Source organism: Harpia harpyja, chromosome 14 (assembly GCF_026419915.1).
Source record: "Harpia harpyja isolate bHarHar1 chromosome 14, bHarHar1 primary haplotype, whole genome shotgun sequence".
Taxonomy (NCBI): domain Eukaryota; kingdom Metazoa; phylum Chordata; class Aves; order Accipitriformes; family Accipitridae; genus Harpia; species Harpia harpyja.
In genome coordinates, this window is record NC_068953.1 from 30,838,873 (window position 1) to 30,851,524 (window position 12,652).

Below are 12,652 nucleotides of genomic sequence, written 5' to 3' on the forward strand. Positions count from 1 at the left end.
CAACAGAAATAAAATAACCAGTGATCCAGTTGAGAAGAAAATGTCATGTCCTTTTTAAAACACGTGGTTGGAAAATTGGCCTTGTCTGTTCTCTGTAACAGATCTCCCCTCAAAGCTAGTTGGTCCGGCATCTAATTTAAGCACCACCAGCTCTTTTATAGAAATGATCATAACTTGTTTTAGCTATTACATCTTACACCCTGGCTGGCAAAAACATACATGAGACTTGCCCCTCACTATCCAGATAGACTCCATAATCTGATACAGTTGTATTCTGTAAAATTACTACTTTAGTCAAGGTGAAAATATTAAATCTTTCCCTGGCCATCAGTTGCTGCTTTGGGATGGCTCCATATTCACATGTACTCTACAAGCATTACATCCTTAAAGATTTCATTATGTCATCATTATAATCAAGAACTAGATAAAAGTTTGAGTGTAGATGAGCTGAGCATATCATGTGTACATTAATGAACAGGAGCAATAAAAGCCTGTGCTGCTTGACTGAACCTCTGTCAAACCTCAGCTATTTCAATGGGTTCCTCTCTCAGAGTAATTGGATAGGAATGTGGCACATAAATAGTAAGTTTATGCACTGAAAGAAAGGTATAAATGGTGATTCTGACCTCAAAATGGAAAAATGTCTCTGCTTAGATCCTACCAGCAAAGTAACATGAACTAACAGTGAAACAAGTAACTCGGCCCTACCCCTTTGAGATGAGACAAACTACATTTAGATTAGTATTTTAATAGTGTAATGCCAGTGCAGGTACATCTTTAAATTACAACCAGAAATAGTGCATTAAGAGAATCTTATAGTCCATACTGAAATACACATGTGAATTTACGCTAGCTTAGGTTTCTGCAGAGTTGCTAGAGAAATTTTTAACATTGCTACATCACTAACTGAGAATAATTGAGAAGTCCGTAACAGTTTATTGAGGAAAAATGCAAGTACAACATACACTTAAATAAAACTAACTGCTTAGCAGTTTAGAACTCCAGTCTTAAAATGGAGACTTTTTATGATATGAAAAAGGAGTTCCTCACTGCTCACAGCAAATGGAAATTTTCATTAGAAATCAGATGACACCTAGTGGCAAACCAGGAGATGAGATGGGGGAAATTTCAGCTCTTTTCTGAAAATGCATTACCTCTTCTCTTCTGATAAGCCAATCTAAATTCCTCTCCAAGCATGTTAATGTCATCTTCGTCTTTGAGTATTCCCTACAATAAGGGGAAAAAAACCACATATCAGAAGGCAGAACAAAGTAGAGAGATTAATACGGATCTCTCAAATTTTCTATGGAAGTGAATGTAATAGCTTGTATCTACAGTATCGGTGTTACCTTTAAAACAAACAGCCCTGAAAACCATAACAAAACTTCAACAGATGAGTTTCAAATTGGTGTACTTGGTGCTAACCTACAACTGCCTCTTTTCTTCACGCAAATGATGATGAGAACCCTGTAAAGATTCCAACATGAGCACTGTACAAAAGACAACATCCATCTGCATTCTCTTTCTAATAAAAGTGATTATATTCAGCACAGCACAGGTGCAGGTTTAGTAAAATTGAGCAACTGCATTGAAAAGAGGCACTGGCTGGGGTGGGGCTCTATCTCCACCTCCAGTTGTGTTGAAATTAGCCCATACAGAGAAATTATTTTGGAAACCAACTGATACTGAGCAACTTAATCAGAAACTATGTTTTGTGGAAGGGAAGCAGGGGAACCCAGAAATCTAAATATCTTAACTAATTCTAAATTAATTTTAGAGCTAAAAATGTGTACGACCCACACAACATACGTTGCAGCATTTAGAAAAAAAAAATTACAAATTGCATTTATATTGGAGACTTTAGAATTAGGTAGCCCTTTTCTATTTAACCATTTTGAGTGAAGTAACACGATGTATGACCACACGATTCAGACACAGTGTTGAAGCAGAGAAAAGGAACAAAGTAGAACATCAGTACCATGGAACAGGTATGATGAGCTGCAGACACTCTGAAATAGCCAAGACTTCCAACAACGGTAAATCCAAACCAGAAAACTATGTCAAAATATTGCCAATTTGAGTTATCCTTTAATTGAATCTATATTAGAAAGTAACTCCAGATTTTACAAATTCATGCACCAAATCAGCATATTAATATTTGAATAAAAATTATACTCTGCTATATTTACAATGTTTTCCAGTATTACAGAAAAGAATTTCTTCAAACAGTTGGATAATTCCCACCCTACTGTTAATGCATTTTTACATCCCTAAAGCAGCTCTCGATTCATTTGTGTACCATCAGGTTGTCTTTCCAATTATGAAGTATAATACAAAATAAATCATAATTTTTTTGTATTACAGTAATTCCTTCCATCTTTTTAACTTTTAAAAACACAAGGATGAACAGAGCGAGCTTTGAAATGCTTCTGTAAGCACTGCAGTTTATTGCACTGCCACAGAAAGGAAGCCTTGTTTCCATGGTAACAGAAGACTCAGAAGACAGCCAATACATTAAGAAATTGCTCCCAAAACTCCAAGGGAGAAATCTGGTGGAAATGGGCTTCAAGATATGGGGGACCCCTTTCTAGCTAAAAAAACCCTGCTTTATAACGTGGATGCCAGATTCCAAAAACTGGATGTGCAAAGTGTCGCAAAAGCTTTCAGCAAGTTCTGTGTGTACAAGGCACCAATATTGCAGCAGAGCCCAAAGCCCCTCATACAGAAAGAATTTTTCTGTAAATTGCTTCCCAAGTCAGAAAGAAAAAAGGAAAAGGTGAGCACAGGAGAGCTGGCACAATAAGGACACTCACTGACTCCAGGAATTCACAGAGTTCTGCAACTTCACTTAAACTATCCAAGAGAAAACTGATTTATAGGACAAACATTTAAAGCATTTAAAATACAGTTCACTTACTCGAGGAAGATAACCCAATAATTTGGATGCATGCTCTTTCAAGAGTTTCTGTCTCTCTTCTTCAACAATTGCACAGATGTTTTCTTGCCTTCTCTCCTCTAACTGTCTTTCTTCAAGTTCATGCTCCTACAATAAACAAGTTTTTGTAACTGTTCATTTTCAGCTCTGTGAACACTTGTTTCCACCAATATCCACTACAGTATAAAGAGAAACACAAGTTTAAACAACATATGTTTGGTAACTAGAAAAAAAACTCAGACAAAACAGGAGACTGAATGGCAAGACATGGGGCTAGTCTGCTATGTAAGTGTTTGGTCTCATACTCAAAGCTCTTTTAAAGGTAGCTAAGTTCTGGTTCCTTCTTGGTTCTCAGACAAGTTAGAATGTTCCTGCCCTACTGTTCTAATCCAGGAAAAGGAGAAATAGGCATGTATTCTCATGCTGATGTCTAGGAATTGCAATTTACATTACACATGTGATTTATACCCTATAAAAGTATAAAACGGCAGTATAGGATTTCATTACTTGTTTTCAGTTTACGCCTTTTCTTCCTCAGATGGTAACTCGAGAGACTTAATCTAAAATCAAGGCTGGGACTTCCCCTTCTCACACATCACTATCAGTGTTACTGATCAGGGACGCTGAACTGGACAACAGTTGTGTTGCCAATCCCTTGTTCCTGAAGAGATATTTGCAGATCCTGTCAGGTATACAGGGGTCTAGGATGTTGCTGACTAACCTCTTGAGCTACCAAAAAAGTTAGGTCTAAAAAGACTTTTTTCTTGTCAGCAGACCAAAACAAAGGCCCGCTTCCTCCCTGCACATTTCTCTGCAATTCCCGTGTCACCTTTCCCTAGTAACAATTGCCTTGTCACTTACGACAGCAGAAGTATTCTCATATTGAAACACTTTGGCTCAAACCAAAGGCAAATGTGAAATTCCTTACTTTATCTGCAATAAACTGTTTGTGACGGTCTTCAATAAGTTTTTCCACAGCCCTTCTGTGTTCAAGCTGTTTCATTCTTTGTTTCTGAGCATTCATCTGTTCAATGCGATCATCCTCTGCAAACTTGGCCAACATCTGTTGTCTGAAGGCTTCTTCCTCTTCTTGCATAGCCTGTCGCACTACCTTCTTTAAAGCAAATTGCTCTTCATATGTTTGCCTTAAGTCTAGGCGTTGCTTTATTCTTTTTTCAATTTCTGCCTATAAAGGAAATTTAATAAAATGCTGTACTACTGAACATACTTTGGAAAATTTTGATCATCATCAGCCAATCTACTTGATTTATCTTGGAATAAATTTACTGTAGCTGTTACCTTCTAGCATAAATAACTGGAGCAAACACTCTGTATCTGACAGTGCTCTCCAGCATTAACTGGTTTGGCAAATGTCTCAAGATTCTCAAAATTTAAGTCCAAAACAAAAGATTATTTTTTTCCACTAGCATGAAGTGAATCAACAAGACAGTCATCCTGAACAACTCTCTAAAAATAACAGTTATCTGTCTCAGCCTGTGTTACATTTTGTTTGTCACCCATTAGCAAGATAAGACAGAGTGTGGGCAGGCCTATAGGAGAAAGCAAATGGGACATGCAAAAAGCAAGCAGTTAATTCCTACTTAGCTTAAACCTGAACTTAAAAGTTACTGGTGTTCTCCTTCACGAGACAAATAAATGTATAAAGGGGACCATAAGAGTATTCAAAACCGTCAGTTGTCTTCCTGGTTGAAATTAAAACATAAATACATTAGGAATGGCAAAGGAAACTCAAAGGACAGAATTTTCCCTCCAAAAACTAAGCTAATATACAAACTACTTGTCTGACTAAGAACATTTAGGAAATAGTGTTGGAAATCGACACTTTGTGCCAGAACAGAACTGAAAACAATTCAAATTCATTTAATACACATAAAACCATGTCAGAATTAAGCTTTTTGCTTTGAGACAGCTCGCTGACCAAAACAGGCTCAAGGAATCCCTCAAAAACATCCCAAAGTCACAAATAATGCTGCAGACTTAGCAAATCCAAAGCATGGAAAAAATCCAATCCAACACATACTGGTCCATGAACAACCCTGCCAGCATTGTTAGAGGAAAAGTTGTGGAAATGGGAGTTACGTGGCCTCTGAAGAGCATCCTCAGGTGCAGAAGGAATTGCACGTGGGATATACTCTCACTAAACGTTCTTTAAGCATCACAACTCCAGTGACAATGTCCAAAGACTGAAGGAGCGCTGCTCCATCACAAAGACATCAGAAGAAGTGAAGGGACAAAGAAAGAATATGTAAAATACTGTACCCTGCATTCACTTTATTACTTATTTTTCTAGATCAGCAATTCAAAATGGCTTCATTTTCTCTTTAGATTTTCATATCTGGACTGTTTAAATTAGATTAGTCTACCCATAGCTACAAGTGCTCCATAAATTATATGTCTTCCTGCATATACACTACTATTCTTATTTTATAAAAGTTTCATCCAGACCAGCTCAGCTAACCTAAATGTTCTGCAGGAATTATGGCAAACTTGCAATATTCCTCTCCACTTGCATTTTCCCTTAACAGTTTATGCACAGGTACACATAACATACATACGACACATAAAAAAAACTGGTATCTGACAAGTACCAAAATATCCATACATGTATCTGCAGGAGAAGTCCAGGGAACATGAAATGTTCCCCCCCAGCCCCCAATGCACAGGTACTAGTTTATCTACCTGCCAGCACTTACCATCTCCTTCTTCCTTTCTGACTCTGCTTGTTCTTCCAGATACAGCTCTTGGCGGCTTTGTTCCAGTTCTTCACGCTTCTGTTGTTCTCTTTCCAGATTCTGGGCAATCTATTACAAGAAGGAAAGATTTCTAAATAAAAGATAAGAATGTACAATAGTTTTTTCTACAATTTCAATTTTTGATACCATGCTTTGAAGTCTTTGTTTTTTCTCCTCAGCGTCTTGAACTTTAGCCATCCAATCTTCTTCTCTTTGTCGCTGAATGTTGGCAAACTCCATAATTTTCTTATGTTCTTCTTCCATCTCTTCCTGTTTCCTTCTCCTCCAGATAGCTTGTTCTTTTTTAAATTCTTCAATATATGTCTGAGTTGCTCTCATTTTATCTAACTTCAGTTGTTTTTCCCTATAGAAGATGGAAAAAAATGTTTAAATAATTATTTAACATACTGCAGAGTAACATTAAACAGACCATATGCTCATCATTAACAGTATATTCCAGAGACTAAGATTGACATGACTTTCCTTACCCATTCAGCTGGAAACTAGGTACCTAAATTAAAAATACTTATTAATGAACTCCCCCAAAAAGGGAATCTCATGTCTAACACCTTTTTTCAGGACAGGCTATAGACATAGCTATTCACTACTACTCCATTTTATACATGCTCCATCAAAACAGAAAGAAGGAAGCCCAGTAGCACCAGAATCTTCTAAATTTATTTATACTAAACTCTTCCCCCACTACCACCCTGCCCTCAGAAACCTCCTTTCCTATCCCTGTCCATAAGACAGGCATACAACACATCTTATGAAGAGGCAGGGACATGAAGCAAGGCAGAAATCTGTGATACGCAGTCATTTCCAGCGTGATGGGCCCAATGGAAGCACTCCTTGAAATAAACTGGATTTCACATTTGGGGAACCAGGACATGAGATTGACTGGAATAACAAGAGCATTCTGATGTTTAAACAGCAAAATCCACGCAAGTCAGTCTCTTGTTACTAAAATGTGATCAAGGAAAACTAAAACGGGCCTTAGCCTATGAAATAAATGTACACAAATTAGTTTTCTGTACAGAATTATGAGAGTTGTTTTGTTTTAAATTAATAAATAATAAAAATTCAAAGTAACTAACATTTCATCTTCCTCATAGATCTTTCTTACAATTTCATCAATCATGAGTTTCTCTTTTAGAAACTCTTCATAAGCATCCTGCTTCTTCCTCTCTTGTTCTTCAAGCTGTTTCTCCAATTCTTGCTGGTACATTATTTTCTCCTTGTTTCGCCTCAGTTCTGCAGAACTTTCTTCTTTTATTACCCTTTCGTACTCTTCCTTCATCTTTTGGGCTATTTCACGCTCACATTTCTATAGGGGAAAAAAAGCAATACAATATTCCTTTTTACTCTGCTAAAACAACTTGTAATGAAAAAATACACAGTATAATTTACCGCATTACAAAAAAGGAATGTTTTCCACCTCAATCTATAACTATAGTGCCTTAACATGCTTAATACCTTAATTCAGTAAGTAGAACCCTTGGAAGAGAACCCTCAATAGCTAAACAACCTGAGGAGAACTAACAATACTTAAAGGAAGCTATATATTGAATGAAGACAAAGTAGAGCATTTGGCATGAGTGAAATGAGCTCACGTTGGCCTAATGACTGGAATGTGATTTAACTATGTAGAAGATCTTCAATAAATGTGTTGTCTTTACAGCAGTTTGCATAAACTGAATTTCATATAAAACATTAACATAATCGGAATCACCTGCCTGATCACCAATATTATTCTATACATAAATAGAAGTTGACAGTTCTTTCTGAAGTTATTCAGATATATTTTTAATAATAGTAACATTTTCAACAATCTGCTTCTGAGGTAAGGACTCACTCCCATAAGCAGTTACTGTACAAAGCATATCATAGTTTTAACTTGGAAAAGTACAACAAAAGCAGTAAAATAAAAACTATATCCATTCATACAGCTTAATTTACTACTATTTTGATTGCAATGGCAAAGTAAACCTTTTTCTTATAGCTGGTTATTACCGGCTAACTAGTCCTTCATAACACAAAACATATTTTCAGTAAACACTGAATGCTTAAACCTAACACTATTTTAGATAAAAAGGTCAGCTTCAAAGGAAAAAACTTCAGCACAATCCATACAGGTGCGGGGATGCACTGTGAAGCTAATTACCATTTTCTCATACTGTATAGCTTCTTTTTCAGCAATCTGTGCAGCTCGCTCTTTATTCAAATAAGCGGATTTTAGCTTTTTTTCTAACTCTCGAAGTTCAAGACTGGGGGGGGAAAAAAAAGAAATTTATCCTAAAAAGGAAATTTCGACCACTATTTAAGCACAATTGAAAAATACATATTTTTCAGGGAAAAACTCAATTTTAGATTAAAAATACTGCTCTAATAAAAAAGCAGAAAACAAAAGCTGTTTTAAAATCTATACTTGTACATATACTATCAATAGTTTTGCATACTTTACATCTAAGTATATAAATACATGTGTACTTATATAAACATGCATGCTTATAGATATGTGTAAGTGTACATATATATATAAGCATATATTCAAAGCGAAAATTTTGTGGATCAGAGAGTTTTTCTCTTATTGACAAAGTTTGCGTAAAATTAACTTTTTACCATACCGTTATGGGTTTGTGTGGTGTGGTTGGTTTTTTTGGTAGTGGGAGAGGGGCCGCAGGGGCAGCTCCTGTGAGAAGCTGCTAGAAGCTTCCCTGGCTCCAAGTCAGGCCCACCGCTGGCCAAGGCCGAGCCCATCAGCAATGGTGGTAGCGCCTCTGGGAGAACGGATTTCAGAAGGGGAACCGGTAGTGAGGAGGGGGATTGGGATGTGAGAGGAACCCCTCGGCAGATACCGAGGTCAGTGGGGGAGGAGGGGCCCCTGAGGAGGTTGGTGCCCCTGCAGCCCGTGGTGAGAGGGCAGGCTGTCCCCCCCAGCCCATGGAGGGGAGCGGGGGAGCGGAGGCCCCCCAAGATGGCCGTGACTCCATGGGAAAGCCCGCACTGGAGCGGCGTGTGGCTGAAGATCGGCCTGCAGAAAGGACCCACGCCAGGGAAGTTTGTGAGGAACTGCAGCCCACAGAAAGGACTCACATTGGAGAAGTTCGTGGAGGACTGTCTCCCGTGGGAGGGACCCCACAGCGGAGCAGGGGATGAGTGAGGAGTCCTCCTCCCCCTGAGGAGGAAGGAGCGGCAGAGACGACGTGTGGGGAGCTGACCCCAACCCCCATTCCCCGTCCCCCTGCGCCGCCGGGGGGGGGGGGGGGGGGGGGGGGGAGGAGGTGGAGAGAACCGGGAGTGGAGTTGAGCCAGGAAGGAAGGAGGGGTGGGGGAAGGTGTTCTAAGGTTTGGTTTTACTTCCCAATATCCTTGTTTTTGATCTGACCTGTAGTAAATTAAATTGATTTTGTTTCTTCCCCAAGTTGAGCCTGTCTTTTGCCCGTGACCATAAGTGGGGAGTGATCCCTCCCAGTCCTTAACTAGACCCACGAGCCTGCCTTTATTTCTCCTCATCCCACCGTGTCCAGCCGGGAAAGGGGAGGGGGAGCAAGCAAGCGGGTGCATGGTGCCTTTTCATCAGCTGGGCTTAAACCACGACACATACCTTGATCTTAAAATAACTTTTCCTTCCAGGTCAGATTCCTTTCTGCTTCTGCTACAATTTTCACAAAGTCTGTCTTGTCTCCACATAACTTGGATCACCTCACACTGTTCAGACGTCACACCTCCTCCCTTCCCCTTGTTTGTCTCGCATTCACCTCCAACACACTTTTCTGATAGTGTTCACTGATATCTGGAGCAACCCCTCCAATCACAGCCTTCTCCTAAGCACTTCTCAAAATATACCTTTTCCTGCGTTCTTTCCAGTTACAATCTTCTCTGCTGTACAAGCCTATTCTAAAAAATAAATTGTGTACCCGATTTTAGCATACTAAAACTTCCTCTCCGTCGACTGAATACATCTCGTGCTACAATCTTACTGCACCTACGGTTCAGTCCAAAACGCGATCAAGAAAAAACGAGCAGGAGCTACGCAACTGACTGACTACTTCCATACGCAGGCTGTTCACAGTTGGGACTGATTTACAGTAACAGCTAGTTCAGTGACATAATGAGAGTTTTGAAGCGTTACCTGTTCTCTCTCACTTGTTGCCTCATCTTTTCATCTTTAAGTTTCTCCCGGTTCAGCCTCGCCAGCTCAGCCGCCAGCCTTTCTTCTTGCTCCAGCTGCAGCGCTCTCTGTTTTCTGCTCTCTTCTGCCTAATCAGAACAAACAATTTCCGTAACAACTCTCCTCCGCGCACCTGCAGGCGCATTTGGAGGCAGACAAATCGCGAGGCTGTGTAGTCAGTACGTAATTTCTGAAGATTAAAAGCTTTCTAAGGGAGAGCCGGGTGGAGCTCTCCCGACAGCGGGACCGCCTCTCCTCGGCCCTCACCCGGCCGGACACGCGGGTCTGCGTTCGCGCACACACACGCACACACGCAGAGGCCGGCGGGGCTCCGGGCCGGCCCCTCTTACCCGCAGCGCGGCCTCCTCCAGCCGCCGCTCGCCCTCCAGCGCGGCCCGCAGCCTGGCAGCTCGCCGCCGCCCGCCACGCTCCTCCGCCTCCGCCGCGGCCGCCGCCAGCCCCGCGCCCCGCTGCAGGGACGCCTGCGGATGACAAGAGGGAGGCGGTGCCGCGGGGCCGCCGCGGCCCGCCCGCCCGGCCGCCATCTCGCTCGCCCACCCGCGGAGCGCCGCGCCGCGCCGTCATGGCAACCAGCGGGGCAGCCGAGCGGAAGGGCGGGGAGCTGTTTTAACTTCCGGAGGAAACCCGCCGCGCTGATTGGCCGAGAGGGCACCCCCGGCCCTCGCACGTGACGGGGAGCCGCCTCAGGCGGGGCGGGCGGGGGTTCGAGGCCTGCTCGTAGGGCGGCCGGCGCTGCACCCAAAACGTGGGGTTTTCGGTCTCCCGACAGCCAGGGTAAACGGGTAGTACGTGCTGCACATTTCCCTGCGTTCGCATACGTGACGGAAGCGGGTAAAGGCAGTTTTCCAGAGGAGGGGCAGCCCGTGCGGGGTGGCTGGCACACGCGGTCATCCCCCCCCCGCCCTGGAGAGGCAGGAACCCCTAAAAGTTGAGCACGGGGAGTTGGAAGAAACAGAATTACCAAAATACGTTAAAAAGAAAAATTCAAGAGCGGTTTTTCAGTTAAGGTTAATGCACTTCACTCACCTATAACCACAAAACCTAGGTGGCAGCATTTAATTAAGAATTTCTCTGCTTTGTAACTATCATGATGGATCCCGAAGAAGTATGGGGACACAGTCACAGGGGAGAAATCAAAAACCATACCATGAACATCACCAAAGTACATAATTCTACATGATTTTGGTAAGGCTGCTTGTTATATAGTACACCTTATTTAGACCTGCTAGGCAAAAGGAAAACCCGGCCCTTAGATTTTTCCTGAGGCAGATCTTACACAGAGCACAGCTGCTCACTCCAGAGAGTCTCTCTGGACTAGCTTTGCTCCAAGGAAGGAAATCAACATTCTGGCATCCAATTTCACAAACTCTGCCCACCCACTTGTACCACTTTTCTCACCTTTATTTTCCTTTCTACAGTTATGTGAAACTGAAAACATTTAAGCTTATTCAAAGTAGTACTGAAAATTCATTAATGTCACCTACTTTATAAAATTAAAATGAATAAAGCTCAAGAGAAGAACACCTCAGACTTAGGTAAGAAGTAGTCTCTATGTTCCTATTGATTCTGCGCTAAATATACCTATATCTATATATTTATGGGATGAGAATGCATTCATTATTTTAAATCAGTTCCTAATCTTTTACAAAATCTCCCAAATTAGTGGAATTCTTTCTGAAGGTTTGGTTAGTCTTTGCCCTTTTCATGAGAAAAATGTTTTCCCACAATGCTGGGGGGGAAGTAAACTGTAGGAGACCATGTCTTTAACTCAAATGATCAAGCAGAGAGACGAGACAGAAAAAAAGATCATACACGTTCCCTACTACTTCTTTCCAAATAGCATTACCACTACAGCTTTCTTGAAAAAAAAATCAGGTTTTTCAAAAGTAGGCAAGGAAATAAGTAAATGTCAAAAAAACCCTCTCCCCCAGTGATTCCAAGGTGTTGACATAGAAAGAAGGAAGTTTTAACTATACTGGCACAGCACTAACTTTCAGTGCTTAAGGTTTGGAGGTGGTGTGGGCTGAGGGGGTAAAGGTGCAAAAGATACTTTTGCTGTCCCTTCTCCTCAGTAAATAGCTGTATGGCTCACTGCAAACAAATGGAATTTTCTTTCTTACAAAAGAAAATAACAAAATCAGGTCCCCTCACTTCTGGAAATTACTGCAAATAACTTTCAGATGTAAAAGTCCATCTTTGCTCACACAATGTCCTCATTTGTAACAGCAACACTCTAAAATGAGAACAGGAGTATACCTTGATTCACTCTCCAGGCCAGCAAGGCATTTAGACAGAAAAGTGGGAGTGAAAAATGCTTGAAAAAACACACGTATATCAGAGACCAACAAGTCAGTTCACAAAGTTCTTTTTAAAATTAAGAGGGGGCTGGTGTTTGCACGTAAACACTATTTGTGAGCAGTGTATCTTTCACAGAAGGGACAGAACACAGCATTAATATTCAGTAAAATCCCAAAGGGAAAATATATTGAGGTTTCCAGTCCCCAGTGCCTCATTGTTCTTTTATTTCCCATACATTTCAGATTTGCCACAGTGTGTTTAAAATGTAAAGAAGAAAAAATGCAAAAAGAGAATTTTTATCCTCGATACCTTATGGCAGTTTGTGCTCTGAAACTCTTACCTTTAATGCCCTGATAGTTTTCCCCAACATAAATTAAGCCACAGGGACACTTCAGTAAAAATACTGTGTGTGCAGATTTCCAAAGCAAGAAAAGTAACCTTTCCGCATGTACCATCAACCCATGTAGAGAT

At 41.1% G+C, this 12,652-nt stretch overlaps 1 protein-coding gene across 1 annotated transcript; it reads right to left on the minus strand.

Annotated features, from left to right (window-relative positions):
- Positions 1–732: 732 nt before the first annotated feature.
- On the minus strand, positions 733–10,422 carry MNS1 (meiosis specific nuclear structural 1). Its single transcript, XM_052807281.1, has 9 exons — positions 10,213–10,422; positions 9,824–9,951; positions 7,853–7,955; positions 6,786–7,015; positions 5,836–6,052; positions 5,650–5,757; positions 3,864–4,121; positions 2,918–3,043; positions 733–1,227 (listed from the first exon to the last, which is right to left on the minus strand). Exons 1-9 carry the CDS (start codon positions 10,405–10,407, stop codon positions 1,129–1,131), a joined length of 1,464 nt encoding a protein of 487 aa, XP_052663241.1. The 5' UTR covers positions 10,408–10,422; the 3' UTR covers positions 733–1,128.
- Between the last annotated feature and the right edge of the window lie 2,230 nt (positions 10,423–12,652).